The 25888-nt window shown below is 44.0% G+C and overlaps 1 protein-coding gene across 10 annotated transcripts in view; it reads right to left on the reverse strand.

Annotated features, from left to right (window-relative positions):
- The window catches only part of PKNOX2 (PBX/knotted 1 homeobox 2), a 623477-nt gene that overhangs the window by 163470 nt on the left and 434119 nt on the right, over nt 1-25888 (reverse strand). For all 10 annotated transcript variants that reach the window (XM_050921671.1, XM_050921661.1, XM_050921668.1 and 7 more), the window contains one exon: nt 9058-9229. In XM_050921671.1, coding sequence (XP_050777628.1) covers nt 9058-9229 — 172 coding nt within the window. The remainder of the gene's footprint in view (nt 1-9057; nt 9230-25888) is intronic.

Raw genomic sequence — 25888 nt, forward strand, 5'->3', positions numbered from 1 at the left:
GGATATGGTGAGAGCAGATGAATGGAAGAAAGAACTTGCATGCCATTCTTACTGCCAGAAATTCCAGGACATTGATGTGCATTCAGGATATCCATGTCTCTTGTGTTGCGTGGTTGTCCATATGAGTGCCCCAGGTTATTAGGGATGCAGCGAAGTGGAGCACAGGATCAGGTCTAAGAAGTGACTATAGCTGGACTGCTTGGTAATAGTGACCATAATATAGTTCATAGGGTTGGAAGGGACCTCAGGAGGTCATCTAGTCCAACTGCCTGCTCAAAGCAGGACCAATCCCCAGATTTTTACCTCAGTTGGCCCCCTCAAGGATTGAACTCACAACCCTAGGTTTAGCAGGCCAATGCTCAAACCACTGAGCTATCCCTGCCCCCTTAAAGGGTCATTGAGTCCAGCCCCCAGCCTTCACTAGGCAGGACTAAGTACTGATTTCTGCCCCAGTTCCCTAAGTGGCTGCCTAAAGGCTTGAACATGCAAGCTTGGGTTTAGTAGGCCACTGCTCAAACCACTGAGCTATCCCTGTGGTAGGGATAACTCCACAGTGCCCCAACACTGTAGCATTTCATTTCAGAAAGGGGACCTACACAAAAATGAAGAGGTTAGTGAAACAGAAATTAAAAGGTACAGTACCAAAAGTAAAATCCCTGCAAGCTGCATGGAAACTTTTTTAAAACACCGTAATAGAGGCTCAACTTAAATGTATACCCCAATTTAAAAAAACATAAAGAACTAAAAAAAGTGCCACCATGGCTAAACAACAAAGTAAAAGATGCAGTGAGAGGCAAAAAGGCACCCTTTAAAAAGTGGAAGATAAATCCTAATGAGGAAAATAGAAAAGAGCATAAACTCTGGCAAATGAAATGTAATAATTGTGATAGACCCAAACCAGTGGGGTACAGGAGTCTGGTAGAGGGCAAATATACTGGTCACTGGGTGAGTAGTTTTCTGATCCCTGAGTGACCAGAGCAGAGGCTGCACTTGAGTAATCAGGAACCTGCTAGAACAAATTAAGGCAGACAGGCTGATTAGATCACCTGCAGCCAACCAAGGCAGGCTAATCAGGGCACCTGGGTTTAAAAAGGAGGAAGTGTGGGTGAGGAGCTGGGAGCAAGAGGTGCAAGGAGCTGAGAGTGAGAGCTCCTGGAGGACAGAGCAGTACAAGCATTACCAGACACCAGGAGGAAGGTCCTGTGGTGAGGAAAAAGAAGGTGTTTGGAGGAGGCCAGGGGGAAGTAGCCCAGGGAGTTGTAGCTCTCATGCAGCTGTTACAGGAGGCACTATAAACAGCTGCAATCCACAGGGCCCTGGGCTGGAACCTGGAGTAGAGGGTGGGTTCCAGCCTCCCAAACTTCCCAACTCCTGGTCAGACACAGGAGAAGTTGACCCAGACTGTGGGGAAGATCACTGAGGTGAGCAAGTCTGCCAATAAGTGCAGGACCCACCAAGCTAGAGGAGGAACTTTGTCACAAACATAATTAGAAAGACCAAAAAAAGAATTTGAAGACTAGCTAGCCAAAGACACCAAAAGTAATAGCAACAATTTTTTTTAAATACATCAGAAGCAGAAAGCCTGCTAAACAATCCGTGGGGCCACTGGATGATCAAGATTCTAAAGGAGCATTCAAAGATGATAAGGCCATTGTGGAGAAAGTAAATTAATTCTTTGCATCAGTCTTCACTATTGAGGATGTGAGGGAGATTCCCAAACCTGAGCCATTCTTTTTGGATCTGAGGAACTGTCCCCAAATTGAGGTGTCATTAGAGGAGGTTTTGGAACAAATTGATAAACTAAATAGTAATAAGTCTCCAGGACCTGATGGTATTCACCCAAGAGTTCTGAAGGAACTCAAATGTGAAACTGCAGAACTACTGTTGTCTATAACCTATCATTTAAACCAGCTTCTGTACCACGTGACTGGAGGATAGCTAACGTGACACTAATTTTTAAAAAGGGTTCCAGAGGTGATCCTGGCAACTACAGGCCAGTAAGCTTCACTTCAGTACTGGGCAAATTGATTGAAACTATTGTAAAGAATAAAATTGTCAGATGCATAGAGGAAGATAATTTGTTGGGAAACAGTCAATGTGGTTTTTGTAAAGAGAAATCATGCCTCATCAATCTACTAGAATTCTTTGAGGGAGTCAACAAGCATATGGACAAAGGAGATCCAGTGGATATAGTGTATTTAGATTTTCAGAAAGCCCAGTATGAACAGAAGGATAATGGAACAGACTGCCTAAGGAGGTTGTGGAAGCTCCTTCACTGGAAGTTTTCAAAAGGAGGCTGGATAGCTGTCTGCCTTGAATGGGTTAAACACAACAAATCCGGCATCTTGGGAGAAGATTAGACTAGATGACTCTTGCAGTCCCTTCTAATTCTATGATTCTATTATTTATGGGGCAAGTTCGATGGTTCTCTAGGAGAGAAAGCAGGTGGCAACTCCCTGATGGCGTGGATGGTCTCTGAAGGGGGGCAGTGTTCCCTAAGTCCCAAATATGCCCAATAGGAGGAATCGACAGGTGGTCATTAAGGCCTCCATGGCATGGGATACCAATGGCTCAGAGTATCAGAGGGGTAGCCGTGTTAGTCTGGATCTGTAAAAGCAGCAAAGAATCCTGTGGCACATTATAGACTAACAGATGTTTTGGAGCATGAGCTTTCGTGCATCTGATGAAGTGGGTATTCATCCACGAAAGCTCATGATCCAAAACATCTGTTAGTCTATAAGGTGCCACAGGATTCTTTGCTGCAATGGCTCAGAGTCAGGTGAGGCAATGGCTGCTCCCAGGGTCATGCAGGTCTCCTGGGAAATGGATAAGAGTGGTATGGGAGAGGCAATTCTTCCAATGGTTCCAAATCCCCCAAGGAAGAAAAGGCTACAGTGGCAGAACCATCAGTGCCATCTGAGAGGTGTACTTTGTGTATGGGCATGGGGGGAGGGATGGAGGCTCTGAACCACAGTCTGGAGTCAGTGGAGCACAATGTGTCTGGGCTTTCGTCTCATGCCTAAGGGACTTAGGACTTAATAAATCCTCATGGACAGAGCTGGTGAACGGAACATCTGATCTTTTCGAAGTGGACTGAGAGGAAGACTTATGAGAATATTTCTTCCCAACGAGACCCTGCCATGGGTCTGTGGGGGTGGAGTCTCTGGTACCAGAGTTCGTCTTCATAGCAGAAGACTCACTCCTTGCTGATTCAGGTCAATGTGCAGGAGGTGGGGGGTTCCCAAGCATGGGTCCGAATGGGGTCTCATGGCCATCCCATGAGATATCTGTGGAGACAAAGTGCCCACCCTTCTCGGGTATGGCTGGGGAAGGACTGACAGATACTGCACTGAGTGGCAATGTGAGCTTCTCCCAGGCAGTAGAGGCAGTGTTGATGGTCATCGCTGATGGAGAAGACAGTGGGCAGGGGCACAAAGTTAGAAGCCCATAGTTCTGGGCATAGTCTAATATCCAAATGCGGAAGCACGGGGGAGATCCCTGTAATCTACTCTACAACTACTAAAACTATTCAAACTGGTAAAACTACTAATCTACACATTATTTAAGAATTAATAAAACTATTTACAACTGTTTATTTAGAATGTCAGAGATGAGGACACTGAAGTTTCCAAAGCAGCAATGAGAAGGAATTGAAGAGGCAGTTGGTCCGACCCACCTTTTATTGCCTTGGTCAGAAGCACGAGGTGAGCCAGGGCACATATGTGGACCAATGGACACTGCTTTCAAAACTCTCTGACTCTGAGCACATGGCGCACGTGCATAATCTCAGTGGAACACAATAGGAACCATCACTTGAGGAAGAGAGCTAGTTTGCCCTTCTTTTCAGCTGATAGCATCAGGAACCAACTCAGGAGTAAGAATAGCAAAGTTGTTACAAAACTCTTCTGTAAGAAAGCATTTCTTGTTCTTGTTCTTCATATATAATATATATATATATATGTGTGTATATATGTGTGTGTGTGTGTGTATATATGTGTATATATATATATATGTGTGTGTGTGTGTATATATATATATATATATATATACACACACACAAATCATTGGCAAGTAATATATGCCCAACTGTGACTGCAATTTCCACCAGGAAAATGCAGGTAGAAAGCTGTGAAATGCAGGGATCTAGAGATTGGTATACAATGAAACATTAACTTTGTTGAGAAATTGCTCACATTTCTTAAGGTAATCACTGATTAACAGTATATAAGGTCCTGGCAGTAAATCCATTTTGCCTAGGCAGGGAGATCATGTCATTGCGGTTTCTTATCTGGAATGTTTTACAAACCAAAAATTACAGTTTGCCAACAATCAAACATAAAAACTAATTTAATAAATCAGAAGCAAGCTACTGACTGTCAAGGGCACTTATATTTAAACCACACATTTGCATTTGCTAGATAAAGCAGGGACTATTGGTAGAGCCAGTTCAATGACTAAAGTTGAGTCATCTTGCCTTGGGTACAGTCAGTCATTTGCCTCATGTGTGTGGAGGTCAATGCAGTTTGTGGCTTTTCATAGTGGTAATAGTGACCATAATGTAATTAAATTTAACATCGTTGCGTGGACTGGGGAATACCACTATAGTGTTTAACTTCAGAAAGGGGAACTACAAAAAAAATGAGGAAGCTAGTTAAACGGAAATTAAAAGGTACAGTTACAAAAGTGAAATGCCTGCAAGCTGCATGGAAACTTTTTAAAACCACCTGTCATAAACAGATGGTTAAGGGTTAATGCCTCTTTTACCTGTAAAGGGTTAAAAAGTTCACCTACCCTAGCTAACACCTGACCAGAGGAACCAATGGGGGAACAAGATGTTTCAAAAGGAAGGAGGGAAGTTTTTACTTTGTTTAGAGTTTCAGTTTCAGCTGGAGTGAAAAAGATCAAGGAACCAGCCTCTTATCAGAGTAGTAAGTTTTAGAAAGGAATAAATAGGTTTATGTTCATTTCTTTGTAAACTGTCTTATGCAATTAGAGGTAGAATCAAATTGGGTATTTTTTTGCGAAACTAAATTTGTGCCCAGGGGAACATCCTCTGTGTTTTGAATCTGTTGTCTGTGAGAGTAGCTGGTATGCTAATCTCTCCCAGAGGGTTTTCTTTTACCTTTTCTATAATTAAAAGCCTTTTCTTAATACTTGATTGATTTTTTCCCCTTGTTTTTAGATCCAAGGGGATTGGATCTGGACTTACCAGGGATTGGTGGGAGAAAGGAGGGGGGATGGTTAATTTCTCCTTGATTTAAGATCCAAGGGATTGGATCTGGACTCACCAGGGAATTGGTAAAGGAGTCTCTCAAGGCTACCCAGGAAGGGGAAGGTTTGGGGGGTAAAGGGAGAGATCCAGACACTGAAAATTCTGGATGGTGGCAGCGATACCAGATCTAAGCTAGTAATTAAGCTTAGAAGTGTCCATGCAGGTCTCCACATCTGTACCCTAAAGTTCAGAGTGGGGAAGGAACCTTGACACCTCAATACCTCAATTTAAATACACCCATAATACCTCAAATTAAAAAAAAACATAGTAAGAGACTAAAAAAAAAATGCAACCATAGCTATACAATAAAGAAAAGGAAATGGTCAGAGGCAAAAAGGCATCCTTTAAAAATTGGAAGTAAAATCCTATTGATGAAATTAGAAAGAAGCATAACCTCTAGCAAATCAAGCATAGAAGCATTATTAGGCAGGACAAAAAAAGAATCTGTTGAGCACCTAGCAAAAGACTCGGAAACTAACAACAAAAAACTTTTTTTAGTATGTCAGAAGCGGTAGGTCTGCCAAACAATCAGTACATCCACTGGACAATCAAGGTGCTAAATGAGCACTCAAGGAAGATAAAGTTAAATTAATTCTTTGCATCGGTCTTCATTGCAGATGATGTGAGGGAGATTCCCACACCTGAGCCACTTTTTTTAGGTGACAAATATGAGGAACGGTCCCAGACTGAGATGTTGTAACAAACTGATCAATTAAACAGCAATAAATCACCAGGACTGCTTGGTATTCATGCAAGATTTCTAAAGGAATTCAAATATGAAACTGCACAATTACTAAGTGATATGTAATCTATCACTTAAAACAGCTTCTGTACCAGATGACTGGAAGATAGCTAATGTGACACCATTTTTTAAAAAAAGGTCCAGAGGTGATCCTGGCAATTACAGACCAGTGGTTTAAACTTAACTTCAGTACCAGGCAAAGTGGTTGAAATTATAGTAAAGAACAGAATTATCTGACACAAAGATGAACATGATTTGTTGAGGAATAGTTAACATGGCTTTTGGAAAGGTAAATCATGCCTCATCAATCTACTAGAATTCTTTGAAGTGGTCAACAAATATGGGGAAAAGAGTGATGCAGCAGATATAGTGTACATGGACTTTCAGAAAGCCTTTGACAATGTCCCTCACCAAGACTCTTAAGCAAAGTAAGCAGTCTTGGGATAAGAGGGAAGGTCCTCTCATGGATCAGTAACTGGTTAAAAAAGAGGAAACAAAGGGTTTGAATAAATAGTCCATTCTCCGAATGGAGAGAGGTAAATAGCGGTTCCCCCATGGATCTGTACTGATACCAGTGCTATTTAAATGTATTCAGAAATGATCTGGAAAGAGGGGTAAATACTGAAGTGGCAAAATTTGTAGATAACACAAAATTACCCAAGGTAAGTCAATCTAAAGCAGACTGAGAAGAGTTACAATCACAAAGCTGGGTGATTGCGCAACAAAATGGCAGATGAAATTCAATGTTGATAAATGCAAATGAATGTGCATTGGAAAATATAATCTCAACTAAATATACAAAATGATCTAAATTAGTTGTTACTATTCCGGAAAAAGATCTTTGAGTCATTGTGGATAGTTCTCTGAAAACATCCACTCAGTATGCAGTGGCGGTCAAAAAATCTAACAGAATGTTAGGAAAGGGATAGACAATAAGACAGTAATATCTTAATGCCACTTTATAAACCCACATCTTGAATATTGTGTGCAGTTCTGGTTGTCCCATCTCAAAAAAGGATATATTAAAAGTATAAAACGTACGAGGAAGAGCAACAAAAATGATTAAGGGCATGGAACAACTTCCATATAAGCAGAGATTAAAAAACTAAGGGGGGATCTGATAAAGGTCTAGAAGTACTTCTTCACACAATGTACAGTCATCCTGTGGAATTCATTGAGATGTTGAGAAGGGCAAAACTATAACCAGGTTCAAAAAAAAAATAATTAGATAAATTGATGGAGGATGGGTCCATCAGTGGCTATTAGACAAGATGGCCAGGGATGCAACCCTATGTTCTGGTGTCCCTAGCCTCTCACTACCAGAAGTTGGGAGGGGATGACAGGGATGGATCAAACGATTATTGCCCTGTTCATTCTTTCTTATGCATCTGGAATTGGCCACTGTCAGAAGACAGGATCCTGTACCAGATGGACCATTGCTAAGGATACGTTTTAGTCATGGGTATTTTTAGTAAAAATCATGGACAGGGCACAGGCAGTACACAAAAATTTACAGCTGTGACCTGTCCATGACTTGTACTATATACCCCTAACTAAAACTTGAGTGGTCTGGGGCAGGGGGCAGCCCAGGGTCACTAAAGGTGCTTTGGGGGAGGGAGCCAAGGGCACTGCGGGTGCTCTGAGGGAGGGGGCTGGGGACACTGAGAGTGCTCAGGAGGGCGGGCAGCGGTGCGCAGCCCAGGAACCCTGGTGCTGCTAGGGGGTAGGTGGGGATGACATGCTCCCTACCAGGCTCTGCACGGCTCCCCAGAAGCAGCGACATGATGTCCCTCATCTCCTAGGTGGAGGTGCAGCCAGGGGGTTCCACACGCTGCCCCCACCCCAAGCGCCAGCTCTGCAGCTGGGAACCATGGCCAATGGAGCTGTGGGGCTGGTGCCTGCGGACAGAGGCAGTGTGCAGAGCTGCCTGGCCATGCCTAGCAGATGAGAGGTATATTGCTGCTTCTGGGGAGCCTTCCCCCCGTACTCCCCCTGAGGTAAGCACTGCCCAGAGCCCTCACTCCCACCTGCACCCCAACCCACCCCTGAGCCATCTCCTACACCCAAACTCCTGCTGCAGGTGGGGGGCAGGGGGCAGTGGCTTGAGACTGCCCCTGCAGAGGCTGGCCCAGGGGCTGCCCGAGCTGCTCAGGCTGCCCCCGGGCCAGCTGCACCGGTTGCTGCAGAATCCATGACTTCCGTGACCTCCATGACAGACTCGCAGTCTTAACCATTGGTCTGACCCAGTATGGCCATTCTTATGTTCTTAAACTATTTCTATAAATTTTAGACAAAGATTTACAATTATTCCTTTTGAAAAATCTCAGTTGCCAAGCTCATCCAGACTCTTCAATGCTCTAACACAATGGTTTTCAAACTTTTTAGACTGGGTACTTCCTTACAAATAATGCAGTATACCTCATACCCCATCTGAGATAGGCAGAGGTGACATGTGCTGCCTCAGATTTCTGCCTTCCATTTAGCAACAGCTTCAAGAGGTTTTCAAATTGTGGGGCGTGGGGACCCAGAGGAACTTTCAGGGGGGTGAGCAGCGATGCCAGAGGGATCCGGGGGGGAGTGCCATCTTAACCCCCGACTCACCTCAGTGGGGCACCCAGCCTGTCTGGAATGGGTGGCGGGCGGTGCAACCAAAAATTGTAACTGAAAGGGGACTCAGCTCAAAAACTGAGCCACCTCACATCGCCGCTCACCCCACCGAACATTCCTCCAACACCCCAGGGGGGTGCACCCCACAGTTTGAAAATCTTGCTACTAAATAAAAGTGTTGTCCACCATTACAAGATTTTTCTCATGTACCCCCCTGACGAGAGCTCGTGTACCCCTAGGATTATGTGTACCCCATTTGAAAACCACTAATATATGCTCCTTAAAACACATCCAACCTGAGACTTCTCTAATCTGCTGCCCTTCGGGCTTTGGGTTCAGAAGCCTATAGTGTAAGAGCAAAGCAGTGAGATGTCCCTGTTATCTCAAATGCTAAACAAAGCAACGGGGCTGGGACTGGTCTGAACCAGGGCTTTACCAGGTTGTCCAGTTCGGGGTCATCACTGAAGAATGGTTTGTGTTCCTGCTCCTGCTGGTGTACAAAGTTCTCAATGTCCACGTCAAAGCTGGCAGAGGTGATGCACTCGGAGCCCTGTGTTGCCTGCTCACACTTCTCAAACAGCAGCGTCAGGAGTGGGAAAAGAGGATGCCTGGAGAGACAGGAAATCACAACATTCTTTCTGTAAAGCCATCTTCCTATGTGTTTAACTGATTTCAGCTTTCTGCGCCAGAGCGTGGGCGAGTATTACATTCACTCACCAGCTAAATAAAGGCATTCTCTTTTCCAGTCTCATTCTCATCTTGTTTTCTAACCTTTAATTTACACTTGCCTCTGGGAGGTAGGGGATTTCTTATGCTGCTAAAATGTCAAAATGGCAGCCAGACAAACAGGTAAATCTCCCAAATGTATCTGTAGGCACCCTATTCTGATCAGTTCTATAAAGCAAATTCCAGTGGCTGTAATGTCACAGGATCAGTTACCAACATTACTACAGGGGTTAGGGTCCAATTCTGATTGGACTGAAGTTGGTCAGATGGTGCCATAACTTATAGTTGTTTTGAAGAGGTTTTGAGCAGTTGGATTTGGATGCTCTAGAAACAGGGTGAACTTTCATAGCAGTGGCAGTTATATTTCCTATTCCTATAGGCTGTGCTATCTCCCCTTGGGCCCCTTAGGCAGGGGTGGACATCATCTACAATGCTTGGTTCACATATGAAGTTCTTCGTGGCCTAGAACTCGTGCATGATTTGATGTTGGCTCTGCCCACAGTAGCACTAATAATAGTAATAGTGCACAGCAGTCCTGTGGATCATGGCATATATGGAGCCAGCAGGGCACAAAGAGGCAGCACATAGGGTCATATCACTTGCATACCTATGAAAGGATCCAGTGAGAAGGATCCCAATGGCTGTACTCACCTTGATGGGGTCAGAGGGAGCCTTGCTCCTCTGGGTTGGACCTTTTAAATCATTGCTTGTGTGATGGCCATGGGGGGAGACTTTCTCTTTCAGGTCTGTGCCTCAGTGAGTCTGAGGCTGGTCCAAAATTGAAAAAAAAGTCTTGGGACCCATGATAATTGAATCCATGTGTGCTGGACTTTATTTGGACATAATTCAAAATTTCAACTAAAATAAAATGATCCAAACATTGAATTTGGACCATTTCCCCCAGCTCGGCCAGTGAGGCTGCGAAAGATCCTCCGAGGCGAACAGACCTTACTCGAAGGGTCGAAGCCTCAGCCTCAGTTGCCTGAAACTCCTTTCCATGAGTTCCTTCATAATGTACCAGCCCAACATGGTTAGGTACTGCATTGCCACCTCCCACAATGATGTTTCCCCACCTCTGTGTTCCTCAGTCTCCCAAGCCCTGATTCTGTGTTGTCTTGTATGTGTTTGATTTTGTCTTAGTTAGACTCTCAGTTCTCCAGGGCACAGAATGTGTCTCTTGTGTTTGGAAAGTGCCGTGTAATTTACAGCCCTCCATCAATGGTTTGTAGTAAGAAATGTACCAGTCCAATACTATTACATGACCTGCTGCCCTGTGGGCAGTCAACATCCTGCTTTGTGGTTTCTGCAGTTTGCTACCCCTGCTGTTTGGATGGCTGACAAAGTCTTCATAGATGGTCACCCAACAGTTTGCAGATGGCGCCAACAGCTTGTCCATTTTGAGCTGAAAGTGCCTGGGCATCAAAGACAAAATTGTCAAAAGTAGCCTTGGACTTTGGGTGCTTCACATTGTTGGCGCCCAGTATGAGACATCCAAAACACTGCAATGCCCTAAATCAGGGGCTGTTTATAGGTAATTTCAGCCCAACTGACTGGAATGTGCTTCCTGTTTTAATAACTGAATACCTATAAACCTACATTGTATTCTTCTGAATGTGTCTAGCTATGAAATAAGAGAGAGTCTTCCAAAATGTACCACATAGCCCCCCAATTCACACCACAGCTGGATAGGTCAGCCCTTTTTAAGTACAACAGAGAACAAAACCACCTTTTCAAACCACTTAACCGTCTTCTTACTCAGAACCCCTTAGCTGTGGTCAAGATTACCCCTTAGCAAAAGCAGGGGAGGGTGAGAGGTCACCTCGATACACTCTGAACCTTACAGTATCTTTCCCACAAGGGAGTGGATACCTCAGTCATGGGCTCATTGTAACATTCTGGAATGTTCTCTTTTCTTGATCTTTTAAGGGTATTTGAACCTTTGAAAATAATAAAATAAAATAAAATAATAATAATAATAATAAAAAATTAATAATACCAGCAAACAATAACAAGGAGCAAAATAGACAGGTAAAAAACCTGACAAACTCATCACACTTTGGACCACCTCTGCTATCAAGTTATTTATTATATAGACTCGTCTGGTGCAGGTGATGATCCTCAGGAACCCATTCATCTGAGTCCCTCTATCTCCCCAGCCTAATCTTAATTCCCTTGCCTCTTGCCTCTCAGTATTTAGCAGCCTCTACCCTGGAAGGATTCCCACCACCTCTATCCTTCCTGTATCTCGCAGATAACAGTTACTTCAGTGAACTCAAAGTGTTCAAATGATCTTCTCAGAGATCTTTCCTGTCACATGAGCAAAGGAAGACAGAAGGCAGAAGATTCTGGAAGTGAACCGCTGGTTAGGTAAGCAGCAGTGGGTTATGGATTTCTGGAACAATGGCCCACCTTCTGTGAAGAGGGGGCTGTACAGTTAGGCTGGCCTCTGTCTCAATAGGAAACCCAATCTCTTTGGGGACAGGCCAGCTAGAGTAGTCAGGAGGGTGTTAAACTAATAGCCAAAGGGAAGGGTAAAAGAGGGAAAGATATGAGCACTCAGCACAAAATCAAGATGTTGAGAAAAGAAGGTAACTCACCTTGTGCAGTAACTGTGGTTCTTCAAGATGTGTGTCCCTCTGGGTGCTCCACTCTAGATGTGCTGGCATCCCATGTGCCTCAGATTAGAGATTTTAGGTGGCAGAGTCCATTCTGCCCACACATCGCCCTCCCCATCTCATGCCCTGCACCAGGGCTACATAGTGCTGTGTGGACGAACTGCCCTCAGTTCCTTCTCTACCATGAAGCTCACTGAAAATAACTCCAAAGCAGAGGGGAGGAGAGTAGGTAGTGGAACACCTATGGGGGGAACATCTCAAAGAACCACAGTTACTGCACAAAGTGAGTAACCTTCGTTAATTCTTTGAATAGTGTCCCTATGGGTGTTCCCTTCTCGGTGACTCCACAGCAGTACCCCTAATGGATGGGTGTGACAAGGTGTACCTACCCCACACCAGTCCGAAAGGGTTAACTGTGCTTTGCAGGCTGAGGAAGACTCGCCCTTCTAATTCTGCTGTGCCTGCTCAGCCAGGAGGCAGAATATGAAAGGAAGCAGCCCAACTCAGTCTGGGCAGGCTACTGAAGGGAGAGGACGCAGACTGTAGGCTCTCTCCAGGGAGCTGCTACAGGCTCTGATTACAAAGTCACAGCATATAGCGCTCCAGATGGACTCCAGGCTGCCTGATGAGCCTGGAGAAGAGAATGCGCTGGCGGAGCTAGCCCAGTTGAGAATCCCAGAGACCTGGGGGAACCATGTAGTATCACAGAGGGAGAAAGGGTCGGAAGCAGACCAGGGGACTTAAACTTTTCTCCTGTGAGTGAACTGGGGAACCAGTCAGCGTGTTTTGGGAGGATCCCCCGACTCAGTGGCAAGCACCCCACCACCGCCAGGGTCTTGGGCTGGGAGTCCAAGGAGCAGGGAGGGCCCGAGTCCCCCAACCCTGGGTGCCACACACCGCTAAGTGGCATCCCACTTCCCCAATGAGCCAATCAGCCACGCAATCCCACTGAAGTGGGTTATTTTATTGACTCTGGCAATTGCGCCACATTACCCTGAGTGGAAGGGCCGTTTTATTGACTCCAGCCCTTAGGCCATGCTGCCCTGAGTGGAAGGGCCGTTTTATTGACTCCAGCCCTTAGGCCATGCTGCCCTGAGTGGAAGGGCCGTTTTATTGACTCCAGCCCTTAGGCCATGCTGCCCTGAGTGGAAGGGCCCTTTTAATGACTCCAGCCCTTAGGCCATGCTGCCCTGAGTGGAAGGGTCATTTTATTGACTCCAGCCCTTAGGCCATGCTGCCCTGAGTGGAAGGGCCATTTTATTGACTCCAGACCTTAGGACATGCTGCCCTGAGTGGAAGGGCCGCTTTATTAACTTCACTAGGCCATACTACCATGTTTTAAGACAGATTCACGAACACAGGACCTAACTGGCTGCTATACAGTTTTTTAACTTCTTCTGTCCATACGTGACCCGGCACTTGGGACAGAGTGTACCTATCCCATGACAACAGCACTTTGGTATCGAGTCTAGAATTGAGGATAAAATAGTGGAGCCAAATATGGCATTGGATGCTGAGGCATGAGTGACTGTGCAAAGTTCAGCGAATGTATGACTGGATGTCCACTATATATATCTGCAACCAGAACATTCTTGAGGAAGGCTATGGAAGTGGAGAGAGATCTCATGGAGTGAGTTTGTATTCTAGAGGGAAGTTGAAGATCATGAGACTGGCAGCAGTAAATAATACAACCTGATAACCATCTGGAGAGCTTTTGCTTGGAAATTGGGGATTAGTTCTGTCCACAATTGAGAGAAAGTCTGGGAGATTTCCCGAAGGGCTTAGTCCTATCTAAATAAAAGGCTAATGCCCTCCTGACATCATGTGTGTGTAATGACACATCGCTTTTGACCTGGTGTGGTTTAGGAAAGAGAATTGGAAGGTGAATAAGTTGGTTTATATGGAAGTCTAAAGATATTTTCAGCAGGAACTTGGGATGTGGACTTAATGTGACCTTGTTTTTAAAGAAAAGTAAAGGGGAGTATTCCATTAGATCATTAACTCCCCTACTCTTTGATCAGTAGTAATGGCCACTAGAAATGTGGTCTTCATAGACAGATGTAAAAGGGAACAAGTGGCCATGGCTTCCTGGGGTGTGTATGTGTGTCTCATAAGACATCTGAGTACAAAGTTGAGGTCCCATGCTGGTGTGGGGCATCTGATTTGTGGAAAGAGCTTACCCAGTCCCTTGAGGAACCTTATTGTTGTTGGATGAGCAAAAACAGAAAACCCTTCTATCATGTGATGGAAGGCCATGACAGCTGTGAGGTGCACCTTTACAGTGCTTAGAGATAACCCAGACCTTTTTAGCTAGAGTACAAATGATAGTGGAGAGGATGTAGGTGAAATGGGCTTTGAGTCACACCAGTGTTTGAATCTCTTCCACTTTTGGACATATGTGTCACAAGTGGCTTGTTTCCTGCTGTGCAACAGCACTGTCTGTGTCCTCAGAACAGATTGTTTCTAACCCCTCAAACCATCTATCAGCCATGCCTTGAACCTGGAGACTGGGGAGATGAATTTGACCAGCATGCTCGGAGAGGAGATGGGGAACAGGTTGGAGAATGATTGGCTGACAAATAGCGAGTTGACATAAGGAAACCATATTTGTCTTGGTCACGTGAGCACTACGAGAATAACTTTGTCTTTTTCTTTACTTATCTTGAGCAGCACCATGGATATTAAGGGAATCAGTAGAAATGCATACAAGAATCCTCAGTTCCAATGCAGGAGAAATGTGTTTCCCAGGGAGTGGTGATCCAGACCGGCTCTGGAGCAGAAATGGGAGCATTTCTTGTTCTTGGCTTTGGCAAACAGGTCTATCTGTGGGACATCCCAATGTAGAAATATGCAGTGGACTATAGTGGGATCTCTCTCCAATTCGTGATCTTGCAAGAGGCATCTGCTGCAAGCATTTGCTGGGGTGTTTTGTATGCCAGAAGGTAAACAGCTGAGATGTTGATCTGGTGCAATGTGCACCAAATCCAGAGTCTCACTGCTTCAGCGGAGAAGGCAGTTTATGTAAAATATACATGACATGCTGTCCATCATGATCTTTACATGTTTGCCCCTAATCAGTGGCAGGAAATAAATACAGGAATTTCTGACAGCTGTGAGTTCCAGCAAGTTGATGTGTACTCTGGACACAACAGGAGACCACCTGTCTTGAATAGTATGGTGTTTTGGTGCGCTCCCCATCCCAATAGGGATGCATTCATTGTTATTAATGATGTTGGGAGTGGCTGAATGAAGGAGACCCCAGCACAAACATTGTGAGGGTTCTTCCACCATTTGACGGACTTTTTAACTACTGAAGGTATAGAGAGTAATTTGTTTAAGATGTGTTTGCTTGGTGAGCAAATAATTCTGAGCCACCTTTGGCTGTTACTGCATTGAGGTAGACTCCTATGAACACCAGATGTTGTACCAGACTGAAGGTGGACTTTTGGATGTTTAATTGTAGTCTCAGTCAGAGGAATAGGTCCCCGGCCTTCTGTGTGGCCATCAAACCTTCGCTGAAGGACTGCGCTTTGAGCACGCAATCATCTAAGTATGGAAAGATCAGGATTCTTTGTTTGTGGAGATGTGTCAATACCACAGAAAGGACTGTTGAGAACACTCTGTGTGCAGAGGAGAGACTGAACAGGAGCACTGTGTGTTGAAAGTGCTCTTGACCTAAGGTGAATCATAGAAACCTTCTGTGGGGGGGTGGATCACTAAATGGAAGTAAGTGTCCTGGAGGTTGACGGCTGAGAACCAGTCCCCTTCATCCAGTGATGGACTCAGTGCTGCAAGGGTTACCATTTTGAACCACTAAACATTTACAAATCTGTTGTGTGATCTTAGATCTAAAACGGATCTCCAACAGCCATTCTCTTTTGGTACCAGGAACTACCTGGAATAAAATCCCTTCCCTCTGTGTTGGATAGGAACTGATTCTGTAGCACCCAGATCCAGGAAAGAATCGATTTCCTGTCGCAAAAGGTGCTGTTGAGAGGGGTCCGTGAAGACAAACGGAGAGGGTGGGTGGAGGAAGATAAAATTGATAGACTATCTTATTGAAATAATATCCTACACCCACTTGACCGTAGTGATATGTTCTTAGTTCTGACAAAAATGAAAAAGGTAGTCATTGAAGCAGGGGAAATATGGATTGTTGCAGCAGCTAAGAATGGGTGTGGTAACTTAGGCTACTCCTGGGGGAATTCTACACTACTGCACATGTGCAGAATTCATGTCCCACACAGAATATTTTTCTCTGCAGAAAATATATTCTGCCAGGGAAGTGCTGTAGTTATGCTGTGGTGCCAGAACACAGAGAAGCCACTCCCAGTCAGGAGCAGCTCTAGCTGTGGATAGGGAAAAGAAGAGGCTTCTTCCTCACAGTACCCTGCCTGTGAGGCAAGGTTAGGCGGCATCAGACTGGGAGGGGACAGATAGCATGGGGCATATGGAGCTGCTTGGGGGTCATAGACTGCGGTTCAGAAGGGCTAGTGGGAGAGGACAGACTGGGGCGGAGGCTGAATGGGAGTGGGGATGCACAGACACATGGGGAGGAGGGTGGCTGAGTGGAGGTGCAGGGACTCATGGGGATGCGGGTACAAGGACACATGGGGACAGGGAGAGGGTGGCTGATTGGGGTGCAGGGCCACAGGGGGAGGAGGGTGGCTGAGTGGGGGTGCAAGGACTCATGGGGATGGGGGTACAAGGACACATGGGGATAGGGGAGGTGGGGTGGCTAAGTGGGGATACAAGGACACATGGGGATGGGGGTACAGGGACACATGGGGACAGGGGCAGATGTGCCTGACTGAATGAGAGAGACTAGGGGTCATCTAGGGTCCGCATGGGGATGTCTCCACAGCAATCCCTTGCCCCCCGCCCAGAAAACACTTGTTCAGTACTTTTCCCACCCACACCCAACAACTCTCCAAGTTCACACCCTGGTTCCTTCCAACCAATTACTTCCATCTCCTTCAGCTCCTCCTTTACCCCTGACTCCACCAAGCCTTCACACTTCTTCTGAGAGATGCGAGAAATGGATTTCTGTATTGTAGTTTAAATGAATTATTACTCAAAGGTCTGTATTAATATCGCCAATAAAGAATCCATTTCTTAAAAAACATTTCCTGAATCTTTTTTGTTGTCTGTATTATTACAGACATACTTGTTGACAGGTATTTTGAAAAAAAATTACCAGAATAATTGAAACTGGCATGTGTTAGTTTGAGAAATAAAATATACAGAATTTTAAAATATTGTGCATAAAATTTAAATTTTTTTGGTACAGTATTCCCCTACGAGTATCAGGACATTGACCAACCTGTTAAAATTGATTTTTCAAGCTAGTTAGCTGTGAAGTCTATGCCTGCGTAGCAACAGGTCTCTTTCTCTGAAATTGTTGTCTCTTGTGCTGGGGTTCATAATGCCTCTGGAAGGCAGGAAACTGAGTAGGCCAAGATCTCTGTGCAGTCTGGGACTTACTGAATCTTCTTTTTTATGCAGGGGTATAAATTCCAAGAGTGTGCAAGGTGGCTCTAGGGTCTTTCAAGGTGTGCAAGGATTCATCAATTTTCTTGGCAAACAACTTTGATCCCTCAAAGGGAAGGTAATTGACTGTAGTTTGCACTTCCCTCAGAGAACCTGAGAACTAAAGCCAGGGAGCCTTCCTCATGACCACCATTATGAAGAAGACAAAAACAGCTGTGTCATAGAATCATAGAATATTAGGGTTGGAAGAGACCTCAGGAGGTCATCTAGTCCCATACCCTGCTCAAAGCAGGACCAATACCAACTAAATCATCCCAGCCAGGGCTTTGTCACGCCAGGCCTTAAAAACCTCTAAGGATGGGGATTCCACCACCTCCCTAGGTAACTCATTCCAGTGCTTCACCACCCTCCTAGTGAAACAGTGTTTCCTAATATCCAACCTAGACCTCCCCCACTGCAACTTGAGACCATTGCTTCTTGTTCTGTCATCTGCCACCACTGAAAACTGCTGAGCTCCATCCTGTTTGGAACCCCCCTTTAGGTAGTTGAAGGCTGCTATCAACCTCCCCACTCACTGTTCTCTTCTGCAGACTAAATAACCCCAGTTTCCTCAGCCTCTCCTTTGAATGCCTCAGCAGCATTCAAAGAGGCCTGCAGAGATGTCCTTGCAAGCAGTTGGCCATCTGCAATGATCACCTGAAATTGCTCCCTCTGTTCCATCTACCACTGGAAGATGCTCAATAAAGGCATTCAGTTTTGTGTAATTAGTATGGCTATGTTTTGCCATAAGGGCTTGGTAATTGGCAATCTTAAATTGTAAGGTAGCTGACAAGTATGACTTACAGTCAAATACAACACAACACTTAAAACCTTTGTAGTATGACATCAATTTAGCATAGTGCTGTCTGCCACATTAATTCACAGCATCAACCACGAGGGAGTTTTGGGATGGATGTGAAAATAAAAAGCCTGAGTTGTTGGAAGAAACATAGTATCTTTTGCCCACTTTCTTACAGGTGAGTGGTATTGTGGCCAGAGTATGCCATATTATTTTTGCTGGATCCAACAAGACCTCATTAATGGGTAATGTGATGCGGGCATATGAGGAGGTACCAAGTAACTTATGTTGTGACTCCTTAACTTCCTCTAGTAGAATTTGCAAGGAGTCTGCTATCCTTTTAATAAGGTCATGAAATTGTTTAAAATCATCTGCCAACGCAGCATAACAGTTTCGTCAGGGGTGGATGAAGAGATGTTGGATGTAGAAGTAATCTCTTTGTCCAATCTCACCTCCTGTTCCTCAAAGGTCTCATCTTGTGGATCAGGAGCCCTAGAGAGAAAATCTGGTGGGAAGTGCCTTCTCTTTTCCCAGCAAGAAGCACTAGGGTAAGCTGCCAAGAATCCCAATAAGGCCACTGAGGTGCTGCATAAGACCAAAGTGCTTGGTACCAAGGCTCTAGGGGATTCTGTCAGTACCAGTTTAGAAGAGCTGATCTCTCTACTGCTCTGTTCATCTGATAATACTGATCTTCTGAAGACTGAACTTTTAAAGTCCTTGCTGGTGGTGATGGTATCTAGGGAGCCTGCTGCCTTGTGGGAACTGAGTTGGAGACCAGTGGATGCCGAGGTGGTCAACATGGTCAGGGACTGTCTCTTTGCAGTAGATTCTTTACCCAGGGGACTTGAAGCCCACTTCCTAGAGACTTTTTGAGAGGATTCCAGCGATTTCCTCTTTGAATCTCTAGAGGAGTGTTTCATGGAAGAAGCTGATGCAGTTGGTCTGGTTGGGACCGTTGTATGGGGGTTCCTAGGGCTGAAGTCAGAAGCTGGTCAGAGCAAACTCTTCATCATAACGAGACGCACTATTAGTTCCTGTTTTTTTCTGCCCCCTGACTTTAACTTGATGCAGAAATTACATTTTTGAGGAACGTGTGACTCCCCGAGACAGTGCATACAATGGGAATGTCCATCAGTGACTGGGATAGCCTCTCAGCATGAAAGGCAATGTTTAAACCCATGAGAACTGGGCATAAACTTTCTGGATTTCAGTTCCCCGGAGGGGAAGAAATAAAGAAAAATAGTCAGATGGGCAACAGCTGTGAACCTAGTAACAATACATTTTTTAATTTTTTTGGAGGGTAAACTAAAAAAAGAAAAGGAAAAGGATTACTACCACTAACTAAAAGAAACTCTAGGAACTAATATTATTATGAATGAGAGGGAAAAAACGGTTGAAATAATGGGATGCTGCTTAGTCTCTGTCTTAGGCCTAGGCAGTTGAGGGGGACCTGAGAGCAGTTTGCTCATGCAGAGCGTTATAGCCTGGTGCAGCACATGAGACAAGGAGGGACATGCACAGGCCGAATGGACACTGCTACCTCAAATCTCCAATCTGAGGAACATGGGGCAGAAGCACACCTAGAGTGGAGAAGCCATAGGAATACAACCTGAAGAAGAATAAAATTAACCAAGGAAACAAAGGACATGAAAAGAAGAAAGTCTTTAATTTCCTACACATCAGTACTAGGAGCCTGGGTAATAAACACGAGGAATTGGAACTGATCATTTATGAGCATAGGTTTGATCTAGATGGTATTTAGAAAGGGCTGAGTGGCCAAAAAGAGAGGGTGAGTGCTTTACCTATTTCTGAGTCACTGATACGCGGAAGAAATTATCTTAAATGCTTATGGATCAACATCCTAAGAGATAAAGCACAAGATGGGGTACTAGTTGGTGTCCGCTACAGACCACTAAATCACGCTAAGGATCAGGATGACCGCCTTCTTAGGCACCTGTCTATAATGTGAGGGAAAAAAGCTGTGTTATCATAGGGCAGTTCAATTTGAGTGACCTGTGCTGGAGGTTTGATGCTGCCAGGACTAAAACATCCTTAGAATTTCTAAACACTGTAGGTGACGATTTCCTAACTCAAAAAGCATTGCAACCAACATGTTAGACTTTGTCTTAACAGATAAAGAGGAACTGATCACAGAACTAAAAATTAACAGTAGCTTAGGTACTAGTGATCATGACTTCATCATATTTACAATGTGCAACCAGAACACACTGCAGGCCAGTAAAATACTTGGTGCTTTAATGGGGCTAGTTTTATAATGCTGAAAAGGGTTACGAGCCAGATCAGCTGGGAGGAAGAATTTAATCAGAAAAATGTGAATGCTAATTGGGAACAATTTAAGAACACTGCACTAGATGCCCAAAAGATCACAATCCCACAATCAAGGAAGACCATACTGGTTAAAAAACTGACCTGGTTTAAAGGAGAAACAAAGGCAACTATTTACAAGGGAAGCAAAGGGACACAGGGAGAAATCTATAACCAGCAGAGTCAAAGACAATAAAATATTTTAGGAACAAAAAGAATCCTGACAATGGCATTAGTCCATTACTAGATGGAAATGGCAGAAGTATCAATAATAATGCAGAAAAGGCAGAAGTGTTCAATAAATATTTCTATTCTGCATTTGGAGGAAAACAGATGATACAATTTCATCATATGGTGATGATAACATCCTTTCCATTCCACTAGCATCTTTGGATGATGTTAAACAGAAGCTACTAAAGTCAGACATTTTAAAATCAGCAGATCCAGATAACTTGCACCCAAGAGTTTTAAAAGATATGGCTGAGGAGCTTATTGGACCATTAATGTTGATTTCAATAAGTGTTGGAGCCCTCGGGTAGATAACAGATTATAGAGATAATAGATTATATAGATAATATACTTGGTGTAATATACTTAGTCTTCTGTAAGGCGTTTCACTTATTATTGTATGACATTTTAATTAAAAAAATAGAACAATATAAAATTAACATGGCTGATATTAAACTGATTAAAAACTGGCTAACAGGTCTCAAACTGTAACTGGGGAATCACCATCAAACAGGTGTTTCCAGTGAGGTCCTGTAGGGATCAGTTTTTGACCTTTCACTATTTCACATTTTTATCAGTGACTTGGAAGAAAACATTAAATCGTTACTGATAATGTTTGCAGATGACTCAAAAAATGGGGGAGTGGTTAACAATGAAGAGGACAGGTCACTGATTTAGAGCGATCTGGATTGCTTGGTAAACTGGGTGCAAACAAATAATATGTGCTTTAATATGGCTAAACGCAAATGTATAGCTCTAGGAACAAAGAATATAGGCCATACTGACAAGACAGGGAACTCTATCCAGGGAAGCAGTGACTCTGAAAAAATATTTGGGGATCAAAACGGATAATCACGAGCTACAATGAACTACAATGCAATGTTGTGGCCAAAAGAGTGAGTGTGATCATGGTATGTATAAACAGGAATTAGGAATAGAGAGGTTATTCCTCTATATTGGTGATGTGACCACTGCTGGAATACTGTATCCAGATCTGAAATCCACAATTCAAAGCAGTTGATAAATTGGAGAGGGTTCAGAGAAGAGCCATGAGAATCATTAAAGGATTAGAAAACATGCCTGATAGTGATAGACTCAAAGGGCTCAATCTATTTCGCTTAATAAAGGAAAGGTTAATTATTACAGTCTGTAAGTATCTCTATAGGGTATGTCTACACAGCAAAGAAAAACTCGTAGCTGGCCCATGCCAGCCAACTCGGACACGCAGGGCTCAGGCCGCTGGGCTGTTTCATGGCTGTGTAGACCTCCAGGCGAGGCTGGAGTGTGAGCTCTGTGACTCTCCCACCTTGCTGGGTCCTAGAGCCCAGGCTCCAGGTTGAAAGTCTACAGAGCAATGAAATAGCCCCACAGCCTGAGCCCTGTGAGCCCAAGTCGGCTGGTATGGGCCAGTCACGGATTTTCTTTGCTGTGTAGACATACCCATAGGGAACAAATATTTAGCAATGGGGTCTTCAATCTAGCAGAGAAAGGTAGAACATGATCCAGTGTCTGGAAGTTGAAGCTACACCGATTCAGACTGGAAATAAGGTACACGCTTTTAACGCTGAAAGTTATTAACCACTGGAACAATTTAAGAAGGGTCGTGATGGATTCTCCATCTCTGACCATTTTTAAATTGAGCTTGGATGATTTTCTAAAAGATCTGCTCTGGGAATTATTGTGGGGCAGTTCTCTGGTCTGTGTGATACAGGAGGTCAGATTACATGATCACAATGATCCCTTCTGGCCTTGGAATCTATGAATCTATTATAATCAGATCCAAGAGCAGCCATACAGCTAATTGACTGCTAGAACATGCTTCTTTTACTGACCTTTGAAATGTTATTTAAAACCACCTCTTCTCCTCTAGAGAGACAGTGTGGCAGGCTAAGCCCTGGTCTACACTTAAAAATTAGATCGATATACTCATGGTACAGATCCCTTTGGGTCCGTGGGCCACAGGTTGAAAACCACTGGTCTACAGGGCTGTGCTCTAAGGTTCTTCAACTCAGCAACAGAGTGGCAAGCTGCCTGATGAATATAGGAAGTTCTCACATCTGCTAGAAGAAAGGGACCCTGGACATTTGGGCCAGATCCGAAGCCCACTGTAATCAAGGGAAATACTCCCATTGATTTCAATGGGCTTTGGATCAGTTCCTAGCAGTCTAACTTGGGTTGCTATTTAACAGGATGGGGAGGAATGGCTGAGCCCAACTAATGACAGTCTATTATTAGCTCTGTATGTATTATACATTTTGGGCTGATTCTTCATTGTGTTTTTTCTTGTTATTATTCTGCTTAGGCAACATTTTGCACCCATTTTGCATCCGTGCAAATGACTTCCTAAAACACCAGGAAGAATCTGGCCCCACATATCTCTGTAGATTATAATAAATGAATCACCTGTTAAAATTGGCATTGTATAACATTTTGCTTTATACACAATACAAAATGCATTACTATAATATAAAAGAAATACCCAACAAATGAACAAAACTCATAAATGAAAATAACTATTTACATGTGTATAATTTTTTTTAAAAATGTAATAACTCCCAGGAAAGAACTGTAAAACGTGGGTAATTTCCCCCACAGAGCCCACAGGACAATCAGCACACAACAGAACTCTCTGCCATGTCATGTGTCCCTGGGACTAGGGCCAGACACTTTAAAGCATTCCCCTTGCCCCTGTAGGGGTTCAATGTGACCACTATGAGGTTAGCGTGCTCTTACACAGACTGCACAGCTCTGTGGGAAGCAACCTGGATCTGCTACACTGGTGCAATTCATTCACTGAGTCTACATGCTACATTCATCTTTTTTATCTTAAAATTTCTCTTTCTCCTCTGCCTGCTACTTTTCCACATTGGATTCTTTACTCTGCCCCATCTCTGCTGCATTGTTCATCCCATTTTTCATTGGCTATTTTGCCTTTCCGCTCCTTTTGCTCAAGTCTCCTACGCAGAATGCAAAATCAATAACATTTGAGTTCAAACCTAGGTGAGGTGAGTTCAGCCCTCCATGTGGCAATGTATCACCACCACCAAAGCACCAACGAATCTTCCAGGGAACCCTCAGCAAATAAAAACAACTCCGCACCCCTACACAAACTCGCCTGGTCTCTTCCCTGAATGAGAGGAAATTAGAGCAGTCATTAAAACAGGCTGGACTGGAGGGTTGCCAATCAGAATGTGGTGGACAGTGTGACATGCTTCATTTGTGAAGCTTCACTTTAGAGGTATGAGCCTCATCCCCTCCCCATTATCCCTGAGTAGGGATGACTCTGCCCAGAGACCTGCACACTCTGTAAAGCTGCTTGCAACCGGCTTTTCATTTTTCCGGTTAATCCCAGATTGGTGAGTTGCCATGTTTCTCCTGTGAATAAGGGGAGTCAAATCTCTGTCAGTGAAAAAGTAATAAACACTCTGTCTCCTGAAAGAAGAGCTGGTATTTCAGTTTTTTAAAAAACAGCTAAATCCAAATACTCATGTGTGTAAAGCTAGAGATTCCAAGCTGAAGCTGCATTTAAACATGGGATGGTAAAACTTTATTTGGCTGCTCTCCCTTATCAAATCCTGAGGAAATGGGAAGGACAAGAACCATGTTACAAATAAGTTAACTGCTCTCCAAATCCATACAACAGGTTGGCAATAGAGCTGCTTAAATTTGTAACACATTTCTAACATGACACCAGGTAGGCTGTCTCTTCTTTCCTATATATTTGCGGGGAATTGAAAAAAAAATGTGTCTCTTTCACTAAAATCTGAAAGGCACCTTATTTAATCAAAGCAAGTGTGCTTTAATTTTTTAAAAGTCTTGGACACTTCATGCTCCCAGGAGTCCACCAAGCTGAAAGATCTATTAAACACATCAACAAATCAGAGGAAGCAACGGATTAGCCGAGCCTTCCAGGTCCAAGACAAAGAGAAAGTCAGGTGAAGGGGTTAAACTCTGGTATAAGTCTTCATTTGCAGCCACTAATACTGCAGCATATTATAGTCTAATCTAGACTGATCCCAGTTTAATGCAAGATTCTCCAAGACCTGAATAGAATACGAAAAAAAGCCTCAGCAGTCATAATTTAGGCAGCCCTGCAGAGGTTTAGCTGAGCAATATGAAAGGCAAATTCCAGACGGTGTTATGAATTATTGCACCTTATGAACCTTCCAACTCTCAACAGATGCCTGCTGCCATTTAAACAGCCACTAGATCAATTAGAAATGAAAGGCACAAATCGACCCTGTGCAAGGGCACTAAATTACCAGGAACTAATAACCCAAGCAGTAATGCCAGGTGGTAGGAGTTGAGCAGCACACCCCCCAATCTCTGCACACTGCACAAATTCCTTTTTCAATTTTTATGGAGAGAATTAAAGTGCACACACTGGGTGGAGAAAGGACCAATTTGTAAACCCCTGGCAAATGCTCAGCAAGCAATCTCTCTGACTTGCCTACAGCTCAGGCACTTTCCTTCAAATAGTCCTAGAAGCTGGAGATAGAAAGTGACAATTTCACTATCTAGCCCATCTCCCTGTGGCCAAGCAAGGCAAGATTTTTCCATACAAGTAGTATTAATTATTATTATTGTTATTATGTAGTGCCTAGAAATCACAACCAGATTGGAGCTCTGTGTGCTAGGAGCTGTGCCCTAAAGTTTACAGTTGTAATTCAGGCAAGCAGGTGGGTAAAATGAGCAAAGGGTGGAAGAGGTGGGGCAGTAATGTAAACTTGGGTTTGCACTGACTAGCAGCCTGCATGCATAATTTGCAGGCAGAGATTTTTGTTAGTTGTGTTTTGTTTTGTTAAATACAGACAAAGAAGCAGATCAATTGCACTACCCTCAGCTCACCGCTTAATAACAATAACACCAGCTAGCTCTTCTCATCAGTAGAGCTCAAACTATTTACAAAGGAGGTCATTATCATTATTCCCATTTTACAGATGGGGAACTGAGTCACACAGCAGTGCAGTGACTTGTCCAATGTCAGCTGGCCAGTGGCAGAGTCAGGAATGGAACCGAGGTCACATGAGCCCTGGTCTAGTGCT

Source organism: Gopherus flavomarginatus, chromosome 13 (assembly GCF_025201925.1).
Source record: "Gopherus flavomarginatus isolate rGopFla2 chromosome 13, rGopFla2.mat.asm, whole genome shotgun sequence".
Taxonomy (NCBI): Eukaryota; Metazoa; Chordata; order Testudines; family Testudinidae; genus Gopherus; species Gopherus flavomarginatus.